General features: G+C 46.3%; 1 protein-coding gene across 6 annotated transcripts in view; it reads right to left on the bottom strand.

Moving 5' to 3' along the window:
* Positions 1-2,936: 2,936 nt before the first annotated feature.
* Positions 2,937-26,661, bottom strand: part of ETS1 (ETS proto-oncogene 1, transcription factor) — a 129,233-nt gene continuing 105,508 nt past the window's right edge. For 4 of the 6 annotated variants that reach the window (XM_045080359.1, XM_045080360.1, XM_045080362.1 and 1 more), the window contains 3 exons: positions 25,849-26,109; positions 7,625-7,743; positions 2,937-6,756 (listed from right to left, as the gene is read on the bottom strand). In XM_045080359.1, coding sequence (XP_044936294.1) covers positions 6,541-6,756; positions 7,625-7,743; positions 25,849-26,109 — 596 coding nt within the window. In that variant the 3' untranslated portion in view covers positions 2,937-6,540. The remainder of the gene's footprint in view (positions 6,757-7,624; positions 7,744-25,848; positions 26,110-26,661) is intronic. The other 2 variants (XM_045080361.1, XM_045080364.1) reach the window with 1 other exon arrangement.

The raw sequence follows: 26,661 nt of genomic DNA, 5'->3' as shown, positions 1-26,661 counted from the left end.
ACTTCCTTGCCCCTCCCCATGATACCCCATGGAGTGAGCAGAGCTGACCCAACATCAAAGCTCTGTGAAAATACCGTGGCTGAGAGAGCAGGGGAGCCTGAGTGGCAGGAGGAGAGATTAAGGACAGGGCTGTGAACTCATGAGGGCTTTGGGAATCACACAGTACATCATGAGACCTGGTCACTGTTGATTGTCCCACGTTGCCATGGACAGATAAGCGTCACTGTCATAACTCTGGACGTCAGCAACGTTGAGATAGACCAGGCAATTAAATGAACCTGGCTTTCTCGGTATAGAATATTTTCCAGGAAAATGGAAAAGGGAAAAAGGATCAGAACACAGAGTAAAACAGGAAATGGCAGTGGTCAAGGGGCAGAGACAGAGGCACCTGAGTTTCTGATGTGCAGCTTGAAATTCTCAATAAGGGCTCATTTTAAGACTTTTCTAATTTTCATCAACTGATCAACTCCTGCTTTTATCAACTTCCTTAAATCTCTGTTTCCTTGTAGGAGGTGCCAGGCAAGTGCTTTTCTCTTCTGTCCTTCGCTCTTCTTAGGTGAGGATCCTCATAGCATGGAGGAATCCCAAGAGCAGTGAACAACCAGCAGCATGCTGAGTCTATTTCCCCACTGAAGGGCAAGGGCCACCTGCCCAGGTCAAGTGTCCCTGCATCTGAGCCAGAAAAAGGCCTCTGTACAACTGAACTTGCATTATAAACTGCTTTCCCAGAGTCACCCCTGGGACAGGCAGAGGAAATGTTGTGGAAGTGGAAAAGCTTCCTTCTAGGGAGAAAGCTGTCCTTGTCCTGTGTTTGATGTAGGAAATGTACCTCCTGGTAACTCGGGCTGTGGCTCCCGTGGATGGGGGCCCATTAGCCAACATCATCAAAGGAGACCTTCTGGAGCTGTTGGGTGGTAACATGGCATAATGGAAAGAGCAAGGGCTCAGAAGTCAGGTGGTGCTGATGAACATGATGACCTTTTGTACTCCCTTCCACAGTAGGTTCTAGAATAAAATGAGCTTCCTGCCAAGTAAACGTGGAACCTGAATAGATAGGTATCTTCATAAGGGTCACAAAGTCAAGTTCTGCAGGGACCAGGCAGGAGTGTAAATGTGTGAGGCTGACCTCTTGGAGACAGGAGACCCACATTCACTTTGAGGGTACCTCACACTCAGTGTCAACCACAGGTGCTTGCTATGAGGAATGCCAGTTATTCAAAGACCTCCCATGACCCTACTGGATACATGGGCCCCAACGCTGTGAAGGCCAAACTGAACATCTTTACGGTGCAACATCAGCCCACAGTCTGTCCACATGTAACTTCTCATCTACATTGCCTGCCTCATTTAGCCTAAAGCACAAATCACAATCTTCTTCCTTTTCAGGTTAAAATAGCTACACCTCATTATACAGGAAGCTCTGTTGCTGTTTTTTGTTTGTTTGCTTGCTTATTTGTCTATGTGGTGTGAGTGTCCTACCTCGCTCTAAAGCCATACCTGTTGTGAGCCAGATTAGCCTTGGGCAATTATTTTGTCCCATAGCTTCCTGAAAGCCTGTTAAATCCAGATTTTTGATGACCCGCTTCTTCTGAATGACCCCTTTTCCTTGCATCTTTTTTTATCCCTTACCCTACTCTACACCCCCAAATTCTGCAGTCATTTTAGAAGACACGATCTCTGGCCCAGAAACAATATGGTAGCCTTGGCAGTATCATTAAGAGAAATAACCAAAGCCCCGTTACCTGAGACTTTCCCTCTCAACTCTAGCTCCTAGTTGGAGAAACTGAGGTCTAAGCTTAATTCATTCAAGGGTATCCTGTATCTTTTAACCTGGTCAGCATTAAATCAGATACTTTGGGAGAGAACAGCCACTTGGTACCAAAGGTAAGCTCTCTGACCAAATTCTTGATGGAGGCAGAAACCTTTTCTCTGTGCACTGTTTGTTCAAAGGGAGAGAGCTCAGATGTGGCCTCAGGTTGGCTCAGGAGTTGTGGCTTTGCTTGGGTTTACAGCTGAAGTCTAAAAAATATAAGGACCTCAAGCCAACTTCCCAAAGTCTCCCAGTGAGTGGTGGCAGCTGGACTGAGGTGTAGGACACTGAACCCCCTCATGGCTGGTCCAGCTCTATAACCACTAGACCACACAGTCAGTGTTCAACGTGCACTCAGCAAACCTCAAGCTCCAGGCTGGGAGAAAAAGATTTTCCAAAAACAGAGCTCTCTTTGTGAACAATTCAGCAAAAATTCTCTTTCCAGCTGTGAGTAGAGGATTCATGTTGCAAATGCTGGTGTTAATTAAAAACATCCACCTTCTACAGTTTCAACAACAAGAGAAAAGTACCACGTAGGATGTGTTCCCAAGCACTCCTCCCCAAAGCACTTATAAATATGATTTTACTTATAACACGGGCTGCTGAGGTTCAGGCAGATATTATTATTCCCCATTTTCAACCCCCAGTGGAAGAGCTGGGCCAAAGGAGACAAATGCGATGGGTCCCAATTTGCACAGACCAAAATTAGCATCAGAAGAAGAAACCAAAATACTGTTCATGTCCAGAGCATGAGCTAAGCTATTCAACTTTCCATGTTCCTATCAGGAAATTTACTCCCTTGAAATCAAATGTTTATCCGTTGAGTCACTAAAAAACTTGTTTCACGTGGGCTCTTCGGTCCTTCAGACATGAACAAAATGCGGTGTGACGAGGCCAGGCACATTCCACCGAGGGCGACCTCCGTATATTAATAATTGGGGTATTGCACTATACTTCCCTGTATTCTCATTATAAGTTTATTAGGAAATCTTTAACTGAGCTAGTCTTGAGATCGTGAGATCAGCAAGACTGAACTGCCTTTCTTCCTCAGCTTGTCTCTGGTTGGTGAGTCTGTCCTGCTTTTTCACACATGCACCAGACAGGAAAGAATCGAGCCAAACCCACATTGTTATGAATGAATTTCTTTGTTTTTAATCTCACACAGTTTAAAATACAATATGAAATCAGGCTACAGTATATAAAAAACTCTCCAGCAAAATGATGTGCCAGCATCAGCTACTAAAATAAACAAACAAAAAAACTCCCCCATAAGAAATTTTTTTTTGCATTAAAAAAAAAAACACATAGACACTTACATCGCTACATCTCTAAGCTACCTCAGTTCTGATTTTTAAAAAGCACCTGCTTTTCCTTTTTTCATCTTGCTTTTAAATTTTCAGCTTTTTAAAAAATATAAATTATATGAAAATACAAGTTGGAAAATAGTCAAACACAATATAACATCTTTTTCACCCCTGTACTTATCAGCTTAAAAAAAAAGTATTCTTAAAAAAAGTTCAGTAACTGAGGCAGTATTCCTGATAGAGATAATTTCATTTTAATATATATATACTTTATATATGTATATGTATACATATATTTATGGTTCCTTGAAACTTCTTTGGAATGTAGATATGAGTTCAACACATTTATATAGACCCCAACAGAAAGCAGCACGCACAGCATGACTAGAACAGAGAAGGTGTGATTTTTCACCATGAAGATTAGGCAGGTTAATGCTCTAAAACCCAGAGTGTTCGTCTCCAAAGTGAGGAAAAGCACATCTGATCTTTGAATGCTACCTCCAATCTCCAAAGCCACAAAACCAGGGCTCTGTGTAGGGAAGTCCCTCCCCTGCTTGGAGAAGGAAACAAAAGTGACCCCGAACCCGACAGCCAAAACCAACATGGGTTAAGGCATCTCCAGGAAAATAAGGGTTTCATCAGCTCAACCAGATTTGCCCATCCTTCCTCTGAAGTTAACATGTGTTTTTAAAAAGCATAAATGCAACAATTCTGCTACATTTCCAGTGTATGAACCACCCACCACTCTTCCTGGGATGGTCTCTGGCCCCTGGACAGAAGGAGAAAAAGCATCTGGCCAGATGGACAAAGCTGTCTTCCCTAACTAGCGCACTACCTACAAATACTGAAAATGGAGGACCTAGAGAGAGAGGCATCTAAGCAAACAAGCGGTAGAGGAGCAGGAGGAGGCACTTTCTTATCTCTTATCTGCTATGGAGTTCTTACAGGACTTAGACATGCTCACACGAGGGGAGTTTCCAGCAGAAACGCAAGAGGAAAGGTGGGTGCACTGAGAAAGTCATGTTCTGCCTGGTTGCAAACAGCAAGCAAGACCGATGCCCTGCCTTGGTTCTACTTTTGCCTGTTGCTGAAATGTGGAAAGACTTAACAGAAAACCCAGGTATTATTTTAGCGGCAGTTCTACATGTCTGCAAGCATGCACACATGCACACGCACACGTGCACGCACACAGACGTGCGTGGGTACACACACACACGCCTTTGCCAGTGCCCAACAAAGATCCCATAATCTAAGAGAAAACGACGTAATCCAACAGTTCCGCCTAACACTCCCTGAGCAGCTCCTAAAATATTCGAGAGCTTCATTAAGGCACCTGCACCCGGAAGAAGATGAGAATACATAGCTGGGCCAACTCCGCCTTTGCTTTCCAAGGAGACACTCCGATTTAACAGTGTGAGGAGACTAATGAATCACAGAGCTGGTTTCCTGATAATTCAGGGTCTGCAAGAGGACCTGGGAGTAAACAACCCACTTTCTGGAAGCTATGCTAGCAGGTAGTTAGTACTTCTGGTCTCTGCCTTGGAGCCCAGGAAGGGTTCATCCTGAGAAGCCCACCTTAAATATCTCTTCACCTCTCCCAGAGCTGTCCCTCTGTCGACATCCTTTTTAATCAGGCATCTATGGGGGGGGCGGGGTTCAAGTGTTTTAGGCACTTTTCTTCACTGGTTAGATGTTGGTTCCCACCCTCCCCGCCCTGGAAAAGACCCAAACCTCTGCAGACCACCCTTCAGCACTGCCCCAGTCAACGGAGTTTGTCGTTGAGCTTTGGAGGAACCAGAAATCTACTTGAATTGCACGGACCACCTCATTTTCTTCCCTCAAGCTCCTTTTCTTATGTTTCTTTTGCCTTCAAGTCATTTGTCTCTTCTGCAATTATTAACCTTCACTTACCCAGTGCCAAGATAACAGATCCAAGCACGGGCCCGGATAGGGTCTGCACTCTTCACGCTGCGTGCACGGTCTACTCAACACCTGACTCCACCCGCTGATACTCCTCAAAGGGAAGCCATGCATTTCTCCTCCCAAAGACAGCCACGCCACATATTACTTCCACGCAACCTTAATTTCCATTGTTCCTAAAACCCAGGACATCTAAATGACTTTGCCAGCCACTCTCCATCTCCTGGCATGACTGCATTGCTCTTTCTCTCACCACTCGGAATGTCGGACATTTCTCTCCACTGGGGAACAGGGTGGGGGCAAGCGATAAACGTGGGATGCCGGGACAATGAGACATAAAGGAGAAAGTGTAGAGTGCTGGTGTGGGATGACAAGCATTCAGGACTTACTTCCTAAGACCTGAGGGGTAATACCCACGCACACAGCCTTTATTCCAAGTCATATATGTTACAGTATAGAACCGATAAAGAACCAAGTCAGTCTTCCTCCTTCGATCTCCTTTCTATGACCTCAACAGTGCTCCTACATTGACTGTGGTCCAAAACCAGGGCTGCAAAATACATTCAGTTCAAAGACTTAATGCTTCTTAGTTCAATGTTAAGTCCAAACCCCGAGAATCCACTAATGACAAGTAAGTAGAGGGGCGTGATCGTTTTTTAAAACACAGATGAAATTCACATGCACGGGTCTCTTGTACCCAAATCAGCATGATTTTTTTTTTCCTTCATATAGAAGTCACATGAATTTGGGATCCCCGATCTCAGTGACAGCACTTTGCATTTCCAGTGGGGTCTATATAAACAGTTTCCTTGCACTGTGACAGAATCCTCAGCCGGCAAATAAAAAACAAACTTGCATGATACCGCAATACTGAGACCACCTTAGAGCTTAAGACGATTTTTAAGAAAAAAAAAAAAAAATACTGGCACAAAATTTAATAAAATAAATTTTAACACAAAAACAGTTTGGTCTCCTCCCCACGGAAGTCCATCTTTGTTTTTAGTGCATCCCCCAAACAAATGTTTCATCCTACCTCCCTCTTTTTTGCCCTCCCAGACCTAAAACCAAAAGCAAATTAATTGCCTTTTCATGGGTCTCATAACTCCTTATGTGTCAATTTCTTTTGCTAATAGGTCCATAACTCAAGACATGCCTTTTTTTTTTTTCATGGACAATTTTTTAAAAATAATGCGTTAGTCTCCTCCTCCCTTAAGCTGGATCCTTCAAGCTTCTTAGAAGAACCCTTCTCTCTCTCTTTCTCTCTCTCTCCCTCTCCTGAAAATTTGCTCAAGAATTTCTCGTCCCACCCACCCACAAGCCCTGGCTCGCTTTTTCCAACTGCTCACAATTGATTAAGCTGCAGCTCACTTAGCTCCCACCCCTGAATGTAAAAAATGAGTTCTGGAAAATTAAAAATAGAATAACGATTAAAAATTAAGAGTCCGACCAACGTGGTTGTTCTTCAAAATGTCTCAGCAGAGTTTTCCCCGACCCCTTGGGTGTCCATCACTCGTCGGCATCGGGTTTGACATCCAGCATGGCGTGGAGCTCCTCGGGCGTGTATCCCAGAAGGCTTTGTAGGTCGCACACAAAGCGGTACACGTAGCGTTTACCCGCTGTCTTGTGGATGATGTTTTTGTCATAATAGTAGCGTAGGCCACGGCTCAGTTTCTCATAATTCATCTTGGGCTTGTTTTTCCTTTTTCCCCATCTCCTGGCCACCTTAAATTAAACAAATAAAAAACTGAAAAAGACACGGGGTAAAAACCTAGAGGATAACCCAGGTAGACACACTAATATGCCCATGTATCCATCCATTCATGGTGACCCGTGATGTCCAAGGAAGATGGGTGGAGACTCACGTGCACGGGAGATCTTTTTCTCACCCATCTATTCTGAATGCCCATTTTTAAGAAATGGGCAAGATTCTTTAAATTAATGAAAATACATTGATCCTGTGTTTCTGTGTAATGAAGTGCTGGAAAGTATTAAAGTATTGGGGAAAAAAAAAGACAACACTACAAACTCCCCTCTTTCCTTATGTTGCTGGTAGGCTATGCTCGCTTTGCAAGCGTGAAATTTAGTGTGAGGGAGTGGAGCCGATCATGCCTGCGTTTCATCAAAGGGCAGCATTTTTTCTGCACTGGGCATGTTATCTTCTCTTGTCCGCCAGACCAGAGATGTTGCCTCTCTTGTTCAGTGTTTTCAGTTCTGTCATGCTCAGACTAGGGCTTGGCACAGATATGCATTTGTGGAAAATGATATATTAACGAACAGATTGTACTGATCTTCCAAGTCTCTTGAACTGTCCGACCCATTCCAGAAAAGGCAACCCAAATGTATGAAGGGCCCACCATGTGAAACTCAGAACACAAATGGGCAGTGTAGCTATGTCCTCTGCTGTCTGAAGGATGCAACTCAGTCTCAGACAGGCTACGTAACTGGCTCGAGATCATACAAGCACTGAGGGGCAGAGGTGGGGCTGGAATCCTAGGAAATGTCATCCCGGCCCACATAACCACTTTCCAGAGTTCCAGAGTTCACTCTCATCCCCCTTCCACACCGTGCTCACTCGTCACTCCCTTCTTACCTCATCTGGGTCAGAAAGCTTGAACTCCCAGCCATCTCCTGTCCAGCTGATAAAAGACTGACAGGATTTATCAGTGAGTAATTCCAGAAGAAACTGCCACAGCTGGATTGGTCCACTGCCTGAAAACACAAGCCATTGCGAATCATTACACCAGACGCTCAGCAGCACCAGCAATGAATTCCATTACACAGCGCCCCTCCTGCCTCCTCTCCAGTCCGTCCAGCCCCCAGAGGATGAAGGCGGCATACAGCACAAAAGTTGAAGGAGGTACTGTGAGTTCACAAGGACTGAACTGAAAGGTGAAAAACTTTCTACCTGCCCCCCGCCCAAAAAGCACTTACAATATCCCATTGTCTTATCAATATTATTTTGATTGACTTAACGGTCAGTCCATTTTTACTGCAATGAAAATTCTAGAAAGAAAATTACTGGATCTATCCTCTGAGACATTCTAAGGCAGCATAATCCTTCGTGCCTTCAAGAACTAAGTCATGCAGTACAGACAAAAGGTTGATATCCAGGATCTATAAAGAACTCCTCAAACTCAATACACACAAAACAGACAATCATATCAAAAAACGGGCAGAAGATATGAACAGACACTTCTCCAATGAAGACATACAAATGGCTATCAGACACATGAAAAAATGTTCATCATCACTAGCCATCAGGGAGATTCAAATTAAAACCACATTGAGATATCACCTTACACCAGTTAGAATGGCCAAAATTAGCAAGACAGGAAACAACATGTGTTGGAGGGGATGTGGAGAAAGGGGAACCCTCTTACACTGTTGGTGGGAATGCACGTTGGTGCAGCCACTTTGGAGAACAGTGTGGAGATTCCTCAAGAAACTTAAAAATAGAACTTCCCTATGACCCTGCAATTGCACTCCTGGGTATTTACCCCAAAGATACAGATGTCGTGAAAAGAAGGGCCATCCGTACCCCAATGTTTAGAGCAGCAATGGCCACGGTCGCCAAACTGTGGAAAGAACCAAGATGCCCTTCAACGGACGAATGGATAAGGAAGATGTGGTTCATATACACTATGGAGTATTATGCCTCCATCAGAAAAAACGAATACCCAACTTTTGTAGCAACATGGACGGGACTGAAAGAGATTATGTTGAGTGAAATAAGTCAAGCAGAGAGAGTCAATTATCATATGGCTTCACGTATTTGTGGAGCATAATGAATAGCATGGAGGACATGGGGAGATAGGAGAAGGGAGTTGGGGTAAATTGGAAGGGGAGGTGAACCATGAGAGACTATGGACTCTGAAAAACAATCTGAGGGTTTTGAAGGGATGGGGGGTGGGAGGTCGGGGTACCAGGTGGTGGGTATTATAGAGGGCACGGATTGCATGGAGCACTGGGTGTGGTGCAAAAATAATGAATACTGTTATGCTGAAAATAAATTAAAAAAAAAAGTTAAGAATGAGAGTCATAAATTTAAAAATGAAACATTTAACACTGTATACAGTAAACTGTATACTTTACTGTATACAGTAAAGTAAACACTTTACTTTTAAAATAAACAGATAAACAAAGAAAAAAAAGAACTAAGTCATGTTTGCTTTGATTAGTAATACAGTTATTAACTAAGGAATACCTTGCCACTTCCCATCTTAAGTCAAAGCTCTTAAGTGCTTCTCTGTATTAGAGAGCCTCCAGTCCCTGATTTGTAAGTGACAATGATTGCTATCCTAAGGTCATCAACAAGGACACAGAGGTTAGACATTCTTTTGGTCATAAGGTCATAATACTCTCTACTACATCCCATTCCTCCAGGCCACTTACAGGCAGCCTCACAAACTAAGAAAGGAGAATATCAGCACTGTATAAGGGATTAACCTGCCACCCAAGAAATCTTCAGAGGTCAGGTGAGGACAATCTCAGAAATTCTTCCTGGGTCAGTATATTCTAACTTACACACACACACACACACACACACACACACACACACACACAATCCTCTTGTCTTAGCCATCAACACTGCCAAGATCTTAGTTCTGGAAAGCCAGACACACTCTGATAGTCCACTTATCTCGTGCTAAAGGATTTATGCTCATAGATTTCCTTGTAAGATAACTTTCTATTCAGATATGACAAAGCTGCCAGTGATTCCAATCTCGTTCATGGGTGTAGCTAGAGGGAGAAACAACATGGTTCAATATTACGGTTCAAGTCTGTGGTGCTTGCTACAGGTCTACACTTACAGCACCATCTTAGAAGCCATCAGGGCAGAGGAGGAAAGATGAAGGAAGCCAGGAGCACTCCAGCACATACAGGGACACTTGACTTTCTAAGGCTCTCATCCTTAATCTGAGCTTCAGATCTGTCTGATCCAAAGAAAGTGAGATTCAATGGGAAATAAATTTTCTTCATCTAGAAAGAGATATGTTCTTATGATCTAGAGGGGTCAACTCTTGTTATACCTTATACTTCTACAAGATATGTTCCCATGCATCATTTTGCTAACTCCTAAAATCCACTCCCCAGCCCTCTCTATAGGCAAGGCACAACAAGTCTTAGTGTTTCCATCCTATTAAGAAACAAAAAGAAAAATGTTCAGAAAAGTAAGATGACTTTGCTCTGGGGCACGGTGTAAATGTGATGGTTCTGGGTCCGGTGCCCAGGCCTCCAGACTCTAAGCAGCAGGGCAAGAGCAGCTGACGTGGACATTCACTAGACAGCCAAAGGAAGCATCCCACCCCTCTCCCAACCCCAGTGGCTACCTGCTGGGGGTGAACCCCAGCGTGCTCTCCAGCACAGGCCAAGCTAAAACTGGAAGATGAAATAGCTTCACTTCATCCTTCTAAGAATGCACCTTGTACTCTTGAAAACCATCCTGTAAGAAATACCTTATGCATATTCTTGAATGAGATGATCCCGTGGACCAACGAAATAACTGAGCATTCATTCAAAGAAACAGCCCAGAAGGTGTCCCCAGGAAAACCTTACCCCTCTTCTGTTTCTCAGCCTGTTAAAATGCGGTTTTGCCTACAACTCAGGCATATTGGCAGGTTTTGTGGGCCTTGAGTTCAAGGTACCAGTCACTACTGCCTGCCTGGGTTCATGGGACAAAACGGGACATTATGGGAGGAATCGGTGGAGAAGCCATTCTGGACAGGAGGCATCAGTCCACGCATCTCTATTAAGAAAGGCTGTCGAATCTTTGCTAGCCAAGAAAATCACAAATAGCCACTGAAACAACCCGGCAAAAGAGCAGGCTTCCAGAAGAGGAGCAAAGAGGACGCTACACCCAACAGGACAGCACTGTCTTCCTACTCTTTGGGAGAGAGACATAACCAGGAACAGTCAACAACTCGGAAACTGCGTGAAGGAGCCCTGGAGTCTGCAGTCAGTCATCTCCCGGGCCAAGCCCATAGACAAGCGAACGAAACACGGAGAGAGAGAAGTGACTGTAAGACCCTTGATGAGGAAAAGTGCAAATGAGAGCTCGGGCGTGTCGCATACTCACGCACACTGGACACTGTGCGTAATGCTTTATGTTCATCTCATTTATTCCTTATAGTAACTCCAAGGAGTAGGTATTAGGACTCGCAAATTTGTTTTTCCATTTTTACAACAGAGGACACTGAGTTCCTGGGTCACTTGTCCCCTGGCCTCGTCCAAGGCCATTCAGAAGTAAAATGGCTGTGAATGGAACCCAGGCGGTCTGACCCCCAAATCCTTTAGCTTGGCACTGCTTTGTCCTTAAATAAGACCCACCCAGAGGCAGAAATCTGAACGGGCTGCCTGGTTGAGAGGAGCCATGGGATAAAAGAAACAACCCGGCTTTAAAAAAAAAAAAATCTCTTCCTCACCACTCACAGCAGACACGGGACACTGGGCTGGCCAGTGGTTCTCCTGATTGACCATGCAACCACTGGGGACCTTGGTGTTCACCTCCAAAGGTGATATGTCCAGCCCCATGAGTCCGTCCCCTCCTGGTAGCTGTGAGGCTAATGATACTTCACTGTTTCTCCCTCCCACTATTTACCTACAAACCTCTTTCCCATTATCTTCACATTCCCTTGGGGAGTGGAGGGCTAGTCACACCAAGCTCAGCGAAGGGGAAGGAAGGACATTTTGGGATCCTTCTACCCAGGTAAGTCCTAGTCGCTGGCAGGGAGCAGCAGGCAAGACCCAAGTCCCAAAGAGAGAGGCTCAGGAACATATCCCAGTTCCTCGTCCTTGGGATCCCTGGGGCAGCCAGAAAGTGCAAAGGGGGTGTGTAAGTCCTGTCGCCGGAACCAGCTCACAGAGGCACAGATGTCAGACAGAATTATTGCTGCTCTTTCTCCTGCCCAGTGCCATTTCCCAAACTGAAATGTCAGAGGGACAAGTTCTTTCTGTCTGTGCCAACCCTGCTTCCCTGGGCAGCCAGGGGTGGGAGGGGGGCAGGGTAAACCCTTGTCTGTCTGTGGGTTTGGTGGGTTTTTGTGTGTGTTTTGTTTGCTTGCTTTTTGTTTTTTGGTCTCATTGTGAGTTTTCCTCTGTTCATAAGGAACATAAGACTGTGAAATGTGGGAACTAGGAGCCTAGGCCATGGGTGAGATACTATAAAAGGTTTTTTTGCTATTTACAACAAAGGCAAGAGGGAGCATAAATAGGAAAACCAGATGCCTAACCAAAGCACAGGAACTTGAACAGGGAGGAATGTCTCTTGAAAGCTTCACAACAAGAAAGTCAAAATAGGGTGATGTCAGCTCAAGTCTCTGTTCCCTGACTCTGCAAGGAAGATCCTGGAAGCCCAGCCAGGGCTGACAGGCACATGCAAGGCTCCTGCCGTGGGATTCCTAAAGTGGCTGTTTGCCCTTCAGAAAGTACAGGATGTGGAACCAAATGAAAAGAATCCATGAGATTACCCTCCCCCCCAAAGATTCCTCCCTTTGGCTAACTCCTAAAGGGCCCTTTTGGTGGTGGGGAGCCGTAAATAGGAAGGACGTGGAATTATTCTCCCAGCTGGAAACGCCAGGTCTCAGTAAGAGCTCCGGGTCCGCGGTAGGTCCATTACGGAGCTGGACTTGTGGACAGTCCTGCACAGGAGCCTGGTCACGTTCATTGCAGGTCTGGGAAGGGATATCAGGATCCCCGGAGGGAAGCACACAGCTGGCAGGTAGCTCCAGGATGGCAATGCACACTGGGTTGACCCCGCCTGTCCCATCCATGTCTAGGCCCAAGGGAACTTCCTAGGCCCCAGACTTGTTGAAACCCGGAAATGAGACTAGCAGTGCCGGTTACAGACTCTCCCAGAGGATGTTTCTAGATTGCTTAGTGTATCTCAGCCCAAATCCCCGGGGCTGCAGGGCTCCTCCATCCCTCGCCCTTGCTCCAACATATCCTCAAATTGTAAAGGCTCTTCCTCATTCTCCCTGTGCCTCCTCTCACCCCGGGCCCAGCCGCATCCACCCACCCAACTAGACGGTGCTCCCAGTGACCTTTGTCCCAGGAAGCAGAGAATGGTACTAAGAATAGTGCCAGTCATGGGAAGGGGGAGTTCACACACTCAATGTGACTCACAATGGTGTCCCTGTCTGGGGGCCCCAAGGCAGTCAACGACGTCCTTCACCATGCTGCCCCAGGGTGTCACACATCAGGAATCCGGTGGCATCACTGGGAAACTATGCTTCTCAAGTAGAAACTCTCAGCCACAACAACAGAGGGGTCCCTGTTAGAAGGAAGTCTCTCTCCGAAGAAGTGAAGGAGGGAGGGCTACACACACACACACACACACACACACACACACACACACCACTCTCTCTGGCTGGGCCCCGCACACCCTGCTGACTGCTCCCTCCAGCCCCCTCCCGGCTATAGCTGGGGGATTTCCTCTGCTGGCTTTGTTCTTCTAAGCTTCTGGGCAAGAGGAGAGTTCTTAGTACAATAGTGACAGTCCTGATCTGAAAGAACCTGACTGAACCTCAGAAGCAGAAGTGTCAGGTGGGGACCCTCAAGGCACTTGAGATCCAAGTTATTAGTCTCATTTAAAAAAAAAAAAAAAAAAAAAAAACAAAGCTTCAGGTAAATTCCTTCTCATCCGGGTGACGTTTTAAGTCCCTTCTCCTTGTCTAGGAACTGAAAGGCCCACCATCTCTCTTAAGGAGAGCCAGTTATAAAAAATCCCCTATTGTTTCACTGCTATGGTTGAATGTTCCCCAACTCTGCGTCTAAGTGAACAAGTTCAATACACAGCCATGGGCAAGGACAAGATTTTACTAAGATCCTCCTGGGAACCATCCTTTCCACTTGGCCACCTGTCAATGTCTTCTCATCTTCAGGTGCATAGTCACGGACTCGCTGCTGGTGAATGGCGACCGGGGCTGGACGGCCGTGTTTCCTTTTCCTTTCACCTGCAGGTCCTCACACCCTCGTCTGTGCCCCAGCATGTGGCTAACCTATGAGAGCTGCTTTCTGTGCAGACGGAGGTCAGCACAGGGCAGTCACGTTCTCTGGTAGCTTCTTTCATGGGTTTGCTTCTACCGAGGCCAAGCCTGATGGTCTGTGTCCTCTGTGCCTGTCTCTCTTGTCACTGGGATGCACGCTTTCACAGCAGAGATGGTGCTTTCTCACTGGTGCAAGGTAAAGCGTAGATGATGCCTCACCCCGAAATACCAATAGTCCGAAAGCGACTTGCTGTTGAATGACACCTGCAGTTGGCCCCCTGGTGCCCAGACTCAAGCTTCGTGAGCCTTCTTTTCTGGGTGGCAGGTATGGGGTTTCGGACAAGAGCTCAACAGACATTTACTGGTTCATGCTGCTGAGACATTCATCATCCCTCTGCAGAAAGGTATCTACCCCAGCTGCCCCTCTCTCTCTATTAAACCCTATCTGGGACTAATCAACATGAGTGACTCCCAGGCTATAGGAGCAACACGTTCCCCAAATAAAAACATACCCACACGGCCTGTCCTTTGGGGGTTCATTTGCTACTTTGAGAAGTTAATCTCTTCAGCTTGACTCTAAAAGTCAAATCAAACACCTCAGTGCGAGCAAGACACCACATTTATTTTAACCTATGAAACTCGCATGGTTGGTCACCCTTGCAACAGGGAAGACTCTGCCCTCAGAGCACACATCTGGCAGGTGGTCCTAAAGCAGAGGAACGGGCCTTGACTGCCCCTCCCTTCCACCCAGGTGTCTCTACCCACAGCCAAACAAAGAGGGCAAAAACAGCAGACGCGAATCCAGAAATGACCCATCTGCTCACCAATCTATCTTCCTCTGCTGCCACCGTGAAGGTGCCCACCGTGGCTGGTACGGGGTGGGGGGACCCCGGAGCCTCATAAGCACCACGCCCTTCCTGTCAACCCGCTTCTGAATGATCCTTCACTGAAGATGCCCAAATCCCTGTCCACTGAGTCCATATGAAATGAAGGTGAATGACAAACAGGAAACCTCCTGACAGTGGCTTGCCCTCTGGACCCAAATCAGCCGTGAAGCTGCCGCTGTCTTCTGCCTGGGGATAAACGACTGTTGGATGGTTTGGCCACCACTGGGAGGATTGTTAAAAGGAAAGGAAGGGCAGATACTGCTTGATATTTTGGCATGGGGATATGTCTGTAAGTACCTTTTTCCCACTTCTTCGGAGTGATGCCCATCTCCTGCCTCCACCCCAACCTGATCTCCTCTCAACTCCAGCACGATCTAACTATGGTACATTGCATAACCAGCCAACAGCGCCCCTGTCCAATGAGTCACATGTTCCATCACTAAGTTCCTGTATCAATGGCTAATAGCTCAAGGGTAGCAGTGGGGCATACAGGTTCTAGTAATTTAGCACACAAACACAAAGAATATTATCTGACAGGGGCTTGAAAAACACTCTCCATGAACATTATATAATGAATGATAACTTCACGAACATGGATGGATTTATTGCCAAAAGGGCCAGCAGCTGACAATGGAAGCCAGTTAGAAAACAGCTCTCAAATCACATGAAACCTGCCTTTGATGTCAAGTCTGTGTCCCTGGCACGTTAGACCAAAAGAGAGAAAGAATTTCAAAAAAATCAAAAACAAACAAACGTGTCAGGCAGTGGAAAACTGGGAGAGGAGAGCAGACAGTACTCTCAGAAATTAAAAATATATATATGCCCAAGGAATGCCCCAAGAGGGGAGGTCAAGCTTCCAGCACTTCGCTCCCACTTCCTCCCTGATTCACTACACAAACTTACACAACTAATTTAACCTCCCTGGGCTCTAGTTTTCCCATCCCTAAAATGGAAATAGTTATCCTGTCCTCCCTACTTTATAGAGATGTCCATTGAGTCCCTGTTATTAAAAAACATATAAATATACATTTAAATACACACACACACACACACACATATGCAGAGGTGGTCACAGTGCTGAACATTTTGGGAACAATATAAAATACGACAGTGGGATTGACTAGAAGAATGAATCAACAGAAAATGTATTTTTGAAAGCACACTTTTCAAACAAAGACAAGCAAAAAGGATGAAATTTTTAAAAAATAAACACAGCAAAATCACAAGATAAAATTCAATTATTCTTCCAAGAATTAAATTGGCCTTTCTCATGGCAACTTTGGGAAAGGATAACGTTGCAGGCTACGAGTAAGGTTAAAGTATATATGTGAGACCTTTTTAAAAAATCCTGTACATGAGAACGACCAGTGTGGATCTGTTCAAGTTCGGGATAACTCTGTAACGTGCTGGCCCTGATTCAAAGTAGGTGAGCACAAAAAGAACACATGCAAACTGTTTTGCAAGTGAAAGTATGACAGACACTTACGGTTTGGGGAAATCTTGGCCACAGACAGACCTAGATCCTCTTTTCCCCACAATGTGCTTTTCTCCCTAATCATTTATGCTCCTCACAAAATACACTCTACCTCATTATAGGTAGGGCTGACCCAGGAATGCAACAGCATTGCCGCCAACGTCGGGCCTAGAGACAGATCCCATGCCATGAACTGAAGGTAAAGCCAAAGGTCCTGTCCAGCTAATCAATGTCTAAGACAGACCGGGCCACGAGCCCAGACGGCGGGCCACAGGTCGGCCAGGCTGCCCCAGATGGGACAGACAAAAGCGAGGTTCCCCAGCCCGTCTGTCTCAGTCCTGAGAACAAGACGGCTCCGCGCTTTAGCGTGGGGAGGAAAGACCCTTGTTTTTGCGTGGGCTCCTCACACCTGCATGTTTCAAGTCCACCTGTGTGGGGGTGGAAGGAGAAAGGAGACTGGTCTTCTCTTAAAGGGACAGCCTATATTCAAATGCAGCGCCCCTTCCCTCCAAACCCAAGGGCTCTGTCTAACCGTACTCAACCTACCACTGAGACACAGACTTGGACCAAGAGCTGGGGAAGCTCAAGTCAGGAAGTGGGTTCTTCAGAGCTTTTCCTTCTGATGTCTTCTAGGTAACTGACTGTTTTCAGAAGTCACCAGAAATGGGTTACGTTTGGATTGGAGGGTATGGGGTGAGAATTTTGTTCGAAACCCAAGAAATGCTTATTCGAACCAATGCAAATGTCTAAAAACAATGCCTCCCTATGATGTATTGAGGTAACAGGAAGAAAGAGAGATGTGTTCGTTGATTAGGCTTAGAAAGATGAAGTTGAGGAGTCTGAAACCCATAGTTTGTGGCCTGAGTGGAACCTCTGGGATTTATTTTATCCTTGCCATATAGTTGCACCTGCATATCAAGGGTCAGAGGAATGACGAGCAAAGTCTGCTAGAAGTTTTGGGGAGGTGACATACATCCCAAGTGGTCTTCGGGGCACCGAAGTTTTCAAACTTAATCCAGAAAAGAATATCCACGCACCCCCCAAATGGAAGACATGGTCGCCAGATTGGGTTGGACAACAGAGAACGTGAATGACAGCAAGGGGCATCAGAAGAAATATGTTTTGTTCCACTGTCGTGTGAAGAGCTGAGAATGTCCTACCTACGCCTTGCTTTTAAAGAAGAAAGGACCAAGAACGTGGCCTCGGGAACTTGCACAAGAAACTGCACCCACCTCAGCTCTGAATGTCAGTCCCCTCCACGGGGCTGTGCCCCATGGGCACCGCTCCAGCAAAGAGCCTTCGGGCCTCCTGCCAAAGTTCAAACTTTCACATTCACTCACCTTAGAAGAATTTTCACTCTTGTGATTCTCAAGGAGAGGTAAGTCACACAGAAGACAATGCCATATGCTTCGTTAGAGTCAACAGTATAAATGCACGGAGCTCTGAAGCCTACCGCGGGCCACCGAGAGCATCGGGACCAGGGTCTGGAGCCCCACTGTACTACCAGCCAAACAGAAAAGCCATGCCGGCCTATCTGACAACACACAATCATCAGTCGGGCGTGATGTGGTAGTCACCTGAGCGGTGACAGCCAAGACAAGAGGCGACTGAGACCTCCCACTGCAGGAGGAGGGAACATGGGTTCCTCCACGGGGCAGCTTTGACCTGAGAGTTTCCTGGGAGCCTGGCCAAACCTTTCTTGGACCCGAGCTGCAGAGGGAGGCTCTTCCCTATCCAGATCCTCCTTCCCTCTCTCCTTTTCCAGGGAAGAGACCTTTAGCATGGTCGAAAGCCTCCCTGACCTCCCTGGCCATCCCTCACTCTGTCCTTCCCAGAAACCCCTCACACACCAACACGTCTTGCGAGTCTAACTGTGTCTTGCCATCTGTACCTTTGCAGACCCCAAACAACACAGGAACATGTCCCTGAGAGTGACTGTTTCCCAACTAATTGTCTGACAACATGAAAAACTTCAAAAGGCATCTTCCTTGTGGTTTTCGATGTGACTTCAGGCTGGACCTCTTTCCCTGTCTGAACCTTGATTCCCTCATTGGTACAGTAAGAATGACTAAAGCTACCTTGTGCGGTTGTTGGTGACAGTTTAAAAAAAAAAAAAAAAGGGTAATGTACATGAAAGAGACTAGGACACAAGGGGAGCTTAATGCACCCGTGGGCTGAGCTGAAGAGCTGAAATGACCTGATCCGATATTAAGAATCTTCTGTGCCCTAAGTCACTGCTACCAATTACTGGCATTTACTAAATAAAATACACTGTCCCCTAACCTCGAGGAATATAAATATAGAATTAAAGCAGAGGGGTGCCTGGGTGGCCCAGTTGATTAAACACATGCCTTGGGCTCAGGTCACGATCCCAAGTCCTGGGATTGAGTCCCGCGTCACACTCCCTGCTCAGCGAGGAACCTGCTTGTCCCTCTGCCTCTGCCCTTTCCCCCATCTTGTGCACCCTCTTTCTCTCTCAAATAAATAATAAATAAAATCTTTAAAAAAAGAATTATATGGGAAAGGTGAAGGTTGGGGGATAATACGGAACAGCGGTACTCGCTATGTGCCTAGCAAGGGTTCTGAGTGCTTTCCACAAACTCTGCCTTCAGTGCTCCCAACAACCCCCTGAGATAGAAACTATTATTATCAGCATCTTGCCGATGGGAATCCCAAGGCACAGGCAGGCGAGCCTGCCTGAGGTCACACGTGGTCCAAGGCAGAGCCGGATCACACTCAGGCTGCCTGGCTCCCGACTCTGGCTCTTCACGCCTATGGGAAACATACCAGGGCTCACGGAGCCTGGCAAGGCCTCCCTCTTGGATTCTTTACCAGGACTGAGACGAGAAGGCAGTTCCAGGGGACAGGCTATACAACCAGGGGGCTGCACAGGAAAGCTGCTGTTGGCAGGACAGGAAGAGAACAGCTTCCCTTGAACGAAGTCCGTAGGTGGAGGGACCAGTGAATGTGCCACTCTTTCCCTGGAGCAGCGAAGGCCATCCAGGAGAAAGATGCCAAGGGGCACCAGGCATCTGGGACCTCTAGCAGGGCCTTTCCCAATGGAAGCTGCAGGGAGTTTCCCGGGCCTGCTGGTGAAGCGCCACAAGGTACCGAGGCCTCGGCAGCACCCGGGCTGGATTTGGCTCAGTGGAAACATTTTACTTCAAAGACAAAAAAGGTGGAGCCTCCAGGAGACAGAGCCGAATTCCAGAACTGTCACCACCCAGTTCCAGCCTCTGTAGTTAGATTTGGTTAAAGAAACAGTGACCCACAAAATGCAAGACTTCGGGACGCCTCCCAAACAGGCAGGGGGGCCTGTCCCCAGAAGGAAGGGGTCACCTGGCGAGTTTCCTGCCATCCCAAATCCACACACCCACTCAGCCTCTGGTGGCTGGAAACAGCACCAGGGACACGAGGCACGTTTTGTGAAGTGGAAATGGGTAGAGTCGGTTTGCAAGGTGTTGCTGTAACTGAATTATTACAAGGAGGGGTTCAGTCAGCAGAGGCCTTCATAAACAACTGGCGGAAAAGGGGAACCTCCCTTTCCATATTTTTTTAAAAGACATTTAGGGGAGGGGAAAAAAAAAAAAAAAAAAAACGAACAGGGAGGCCGAATCCTGCTACCCTGTGATCTTTGTCTGCTCGTGGCAGAGGGTGAAGAACGGTCAGAAAGCCAAGCAGGAGGCAGAGCAGTGAAAGTGCTCTATGGGGCCACAGAAAGGGACTTCTCCTCTCTCAAGAGGCTTACCTCCCCCATGCTCCAAAGTATTTTCCCATCAGTCTCAGCACTGGGCAGCATGTTAACCCACAGCACAGAGAATTGGAATCCCACCCAGCTTCTGAGATGCTGGTCCCATTTGGGCCACAGGGGTCCTCCTGGCTTCCTGCAACCTGGTAATCACAGGGCCTCTGAGCCAGAAAGGCAAGACACTCTCTCTGGGCCACTATTTCTCATTTCTGAGCTCTTTTCTTCCTTTCAGGTGCTGCCCAAGGATACTCCACAGGGAGACTGTGATGGACCCCCCCTGAAAGCCTGAGGGCCAGCTCCAGCTTTGCCTGCCCAAGAACCTCAGGGCCCCAGGAAAAGGCAGCTCAGGCCCCAAAAAGGGACCAGAGTTCGATATTCATGTCAACAAGTTGTTTCTTCTTCAATTCACAGTCTTATACTGATAGCATTTGTACAGACACAATATTCTAGAGCCTGGGTCGGGTAATCACCCTTCCCTTCACCCTCAAATTAAAAAGCTCCATGCTATTCCTAATAACATACCCACCTGGGTTTAGAATTTTAGAACTCTTGTGCACAAATTCACACTGCACTGTGACCCCTCTCCCCTTTCCTTATCAGGAACACAGGCTCGAACCAAAAGCTTCCTTAGTTTTTATTTGTATCTGAGTGCCCTGAGAGTGTTTTGCAATCCAGTTTTGCTTCAGAAAACTGTGATTTCAGGTAATGCTGCCAAATCTCAGGTTTCATTCTGCACTGAAGGGCTTTGAAGCACTTCCTTTGCAATGAAGTTGTTTATTTTCAAAAACATGTTTTAGCAGCAGCTCTGGGTTACTGAACCCTAAAACTTAACTACGAGCCAGAACTCCAAGGTTCTGGGCTTGGCCTAGGGACTTTCTTACTGTATGACTTGAGACTGTCTCTAGAGCCTCCTAGGACTTGGCAAGATTTCTTTGAGGCCAGAAGCAATTTGAGAGGACCTAGAGAGAATGTACGGGGCTTCTTCTTCTATGGGACTAGCACTGTGTGTGTGTGTGTATGTATGTGTGATGTTTCATACAAAAGTATCTAAAAGTTGAATTTCAGATAGTGCCAGATTGAGCCATAAGGAGAATGAGGGATTGCATTTTCATGGATCTGCACAGCACTAGAAGACAGAATTTGGTGATGGTTGACAAGTAGCTTTGGGTTTAGCCTTTTTCAGGCTTCTGGATGAAAAAGAGACCCTTGCCACCTTGTTCACAATGTTGCAACTGTGGGTGGGGACATACCCGGGCACGGGAGAACAATGGCTTTACTACCAGGCCGGCTCAGGAACGGCTGCAGAAGTGCTAGGAACAGATGTCTTATCTGCGGTGATGCCTTATCTGTCTGGCAATCTGGAATGAAGTTCAGTGAAGGTGACTGTAGGCCGATGACTCCAGATTGAAGCCAAAGGCTAGTACTATGTCCTACACAGCCCTAACCCATATACAATTGGTAACAAGTGCTAATTGGTAACAAGCGAGACTCAAGGCCCCCTACTCTACTGTAGGAAAGCAACTGAGATAACCCATAAGTATTCTCTTTCTTTAACACCAAGAAAGATTTCCTGGTCGAGTGAGACATCTGGCACTTAAGATTCAATTCAGGAGCTATTTCTGTGTACATGCCAATTATCTGGTCTTGAATAAGTCACTTTTTGTGCCTCAGTTTCACCATCCATTAAATGGGGCTGGGAGAGAAGAGAATACCAGTTGACAATCCAGTATATTTTTCTATAGCTACTGCATTTGGGAAAAACAAAAACAAACAAACAAACAAAATCAGAGATCCCTACCTTTTTCAGGGATCTGGAAAGCATTTTGCTTAGGTCAATTAAATAGATAGAAAACACTGGGGCACTTCTCTGGGATTGTTTTGTAATTAGATGGGGTTCATAATGTATCTTCAAACAAGAAAAAAAGGAGCTTTCTGATTGTATCAGTCTGATAACCGTAAGCAGTTCACAGTAAGGTAAGAAGGTACATTTTGGCGGAAGCCAGCACTGCATTTGATGTATTCTTAACTCCGCGCACAGGCAGGCTTTCAAGCCATGTTATCTGCCCCCACATCTTGACCTAATTTAACAAGTTGCCATGGGAGCCCAGTGAAGGTTGATGCAATTTTCTTATCTTCGGAGGAAGAATGTAACTGTGCAAGAGAATGTGAAAATTCAGTTTCTAACTGATTTCCACACGTACAGTGCAGTAACGAAGACATTACATGAAGAAGTGAAATGTCTTCCTTTGAAGGTGATATAGACAAAGGCCCCCTGCGTGTAATGGCAGGGAAATGACTCTTCCCGGCTTGAGGGGGCCATGTGTACACACTGTAGTTCAGGCCAAATAATGCTGATATAACGGTGTCACTGCTCCTACGGGGCAGCCACATATACTCTAGAGTATTGGGATTTTGAGGGAATGAACAAAAAGGAGGCCCCACGTGAACTAGAAAATGGGTCTGATTTTTATGAGCAATAAGAAGTTTGCCAGCATTCAAGCAATGCTTTCTACTTTCCAAAGCACTTTCCAAACTTCAGCTCACCTTAACACATCTATGTAAGGTCAGGTGTAAGGTCATGCTCCCAGGCTGGTGGAGAGGGCTGCCTAGGGATGTTCCTCTAACTCTCTCCCCGCTCCCTAGGATGTACCTGGAATGATGAGGGACCAACAAGGAACATGCAAGGGCAAGGGAACCACCGTGTAGAATTAGTCTGCAGGGTGGACAGATACTTGCCAGGCACTGAGCCCAGGGTAAACATCACCAAAATTTTAGCTGGCCCCCACATGCCTTACAAATCCTGACTTTCACTCAGACCACAGCATGAAGAAAATCCAGTCCAAGTCTAAGGACAATTATAATATCTTGAATTCGACCAGATAATGAACCTCCCAAGGGCAACTGGCCCTTATCTACACTCGACATGTGCTCAGAAACATTTGCTGAAACAACGGATTTATTAAAACGGAGCTCCCGGCACCCCATGTCTAGTACAACGTCTAGCATTCATTTGTTTAATTAATTGATTTAGTTATATTACATTTTCACAGATCTCCCACCACCAAGATAAGGATGAACACTTCCACTTCACTAAAAGTAGAAAAGGGTACAAGGTAAATTTGCCTAAAATCACGCAGTGTGCTAGAACTGGGGCGGGGGAGGGGGCAAGGGACTTCTGTTTTCTGGGCTATTGTTCTTACCACCGTCTGAGATGGTGGGAACAGTTACATCCCCAGGGTCAGAGAGGAACACTGGGTGGTGAGATACTTAAAACGTACTTTTAAATTCAAGAGACCTTGAATTTAGTCTTTGAGACCTTTCACTAAGTCACCTTGGCTTTTCTTCCACTCACTGAATGTTTTATTCACTTAGAGAGAGAAAAAGACAGAGAGACAGAGAGACAGAGGAAGGAGGGGGGGATGCTGAGAGCACCTTTTAAAAAAACCCATCCAGATAAAGGGGGCCATCCATCATAACTGAGACCTCCAGGACAGACCTACATTTGTGCTAAAAGAACTTTCTGAGGCTCTTATCGGTTTGGCTGTGAGTGTAGATCGCCAGAGAAGATTCTCGGGCAGCATACAGACGTTAACTATCTTGACTGCAGTTCATGTCTCTATTTTGTATTTCATATTTGTTCCTAGTTCTTAGAATTTCCAACTCACCCCTTTCTGTCTCACCCTGAAACTGGGACACTTGAAAAGATTCCCCAACTCTTAGATAATTCTTCGGAGATACTAAGATCATCTCAAAGCGCCTTGAGTCGCTCTCATAGACTGTTAGCTCTGCAGATTTCTCCCAATAGAAAATGCAGTAACTAATACATGTCACACTTTCAGAGCGGTTTCTAGCTGAGGTGCACATCAGGCTTTTACCTTTCCCAGAAACTTCTAGATCTCCTGCAGTGCAGCCAGATATCCTTACCAGAATCTTATCCCATGAAGGCTGACTTCAACCGTAAGGATTTCTTTGACCATAACCCAACTTTAGAACTTCAAGTTAGTTTATTCATCTCGTTATCCACAAAACCACCCTAAGTAGCAAACTTTTCATTATGACGTACCTAGCTAAAAGAGAATATAATGCCATGGGAGAAGAACGGTGATCATCGATGCTGGTGGTTATAAGGGAGATGATGCCAGAAAGAATACAGAAATACTTCCAATAAGGACAAAGCAATGTGAGGGCTTGCTGGAAGCTGCAGATGAGCTGGACTTTACCCTTGGCAAATGGCAGAGCCCAGGGGAAAGGAAGCAAGCACCACCAGTTAGAGACCCCGCCACCTGCAAAGTCCTCGGGATCATGCTGGAGGCTCCCTGGCCTTTCCTTTCTCCCCCTGATTAAGCTGCACTTCTCCCTCCTTCATGAGTATCCAACCGGAGTCCAGGGCTTAAAATACTTAGGAGCTAAAGCTACAGGAACCAGCAATCTCGCACATCTTGAAAGACACTGAATGTGCTTCTCCTCATTCCAGACGTCCTTAATGGAAGGGGGCCTCCTCTCTAACAGTCTGCAGTCCAGAGATGGAAGAGGATCCACTTGAAAGGCAGTATGTTCCCACTAGTGACACACTAGTGATGTCCAAGCAAAAACTATGGGAGGTTCCAGTAGAAAGAACAGGGTAGGAGGCGTTTACGTCTTTTCGGGTCCTGACTCTCTATAGAGACCTTGTCACTTCCTCAAAACACAGACATAAGTGCTGAGCACCAATTCGTGCAATGCACGGCCTGAGGAGCTATGTGGGATGCGGCGTAAAAGGCGTACTTCAGATCTCTGAAGGAGTCATTTCTCCAAGCTTCTGAGTTGTTCAAAGCTCAGCTGGCTTTCCTAGTAAAATCTTGAGACCTCCCTGACACAGGAATAAGGATCAAGTACACTCCTAAGATCAAACCAGTACCTCCCTAGAAACACAGGTAGGACAGTTTGCCTCCATCCACAGAAAGGGTCCCCACGAGTCAACCTCTCCAGCATGGAGCTGAAGAGAAGAGTGGCCTACACCACAGTTGAGTGATCAAAGCTTAAAGTAAGCTTCACTCACAACACAATTCCTAATTCTTAGAAAATACTACATTCCTACAGAAAGGATCTAAGTTAACCCGTAAATGCTCCTTGGATACTTCTCAGATACACTCATCACATGTCTCCAAGGTTAGGCAGCACCTGTGCTAACAACTCACTCAGTCAATGAACTATTTTATCAGCAGATTCTCAATCAAAGCCTAAGCTCTCAACATCCATCTTCCTTTCCCTATGTTCTTTTCATTCACCACTACTAGAACTTTCACTCCTAGAAGAAAGTCAATAATAAAACTAAATGAGAAACAAACAAACAAACAAACAAAAAGGGTTTCCTACAGAGGCTCTGGATAGAGCATAGGGTGACTAAGGCTTCTCTTCCTATTTGAATAGCTAGCCTAATGAGAATGCTACTCCAGAAGACTCTAGAGTGTGGCCATTCAATGATGCCCTTGAGAGAGAAGTTCTTCCCACCACTCTTGGAAATGATCCCCTGGGATAGAATGATACTGTTTACTTCCAAAAATCGATGGCCATTCACAAACAGAGTGGTGTGAGAGACTGACCAGACCTCTTACTGTCTTCTTCTCCCCACTCAGCCAAAAAAGAGAGTCTCTAGGGATCTGTGCATGATGCCTTCCAGCACCGAGCCCACCCATGGCGACAAGCCCACAGAGGCTGCTGAGGTAGGGGCAGGACGCCTACCTGTGTAGCCAGCCAGGGCAGCAGCAGGAATGACAGGCTTGTCCTTGTTGAGGTCAGCACGGTCACGCACATAGTCCTTGAAGGTGCCCTTGGGCTTGTGGTTGGGTAGGGCAGCTGGATAGTCCTCTGAGTCGAAGCTGTCATAGGAGGGGACGCGCTGCAGGCTGTTGAAGGATGACTGGCTGCTCCAGGACTGGGTGAGGCGGTCACAGCTATCGTAGCTCTCCACGCTCTCAAAAGAGTCCTGGCCCCCGAGCTTACCTGGAGGTAAAGGAGGTGGGAAGAGGGCAGGGGAGGAGGAATTGGGAAGAGACAACTGTAAAAACCCTCTTCGTGAGGACGGGTTGCTAATCAGACCTGCAGAAGGGATGGAAGAAGGGAGAGGCCAGTGGAAACGGAAGCTCAGGGGTTTACGCTGGGGAAGGGCGCCCCACAGGGCCGAAATCACGCTGCTCTGGTCTATCTGAGAGAGACGGCAGTCTGTGGGGCCTCAAGATTCCTGGGGCCGGAAATCCGAAAGTGGAGAATCACACTGGATCTTACGGAATTTCCGGCTGACGTATTCGATTCAACGAAGAGATGAAGGAATCGCAGCAGTCAGGCTTAACTCCCTATTCCCACTCAGGCCAATGAGCTGATTTCAAAAGGCCCAATTTGGCAAAATATTTTGGTCATAAGAAAAAATATTCCATTAGACTAAGAGCGGATTGACCTTCCCTGACCTTGGAACTTAAGTGTTATTTTTTAGCATTTTTTCCAAATACTATTTTAAAATGAAATCTATGCCCTGCCTCCATGACATCTCAAATAGAA

This window comes from Mustela putorius, unplaced genomic scaffold, assembly GCF_011764305.1.
Source record: "Mustela putorius furo isolate JIRA1106 unplaced genomic scaffold, ASM1176430v1.1 tig00000460_pilon_pilon_pilon, whole genome shotgun sequence".
Taxonomy (NCBI): Eukaryota; Metazoa; Chordata; class Mammalia; order Carnivora; family Mustelidae; genus Mustela; species Mustela putorius.
Note: the sequence above shows the minus strand (reverse complement) of the source record. Positions and strands in the feature narration are given on the sequence as shown.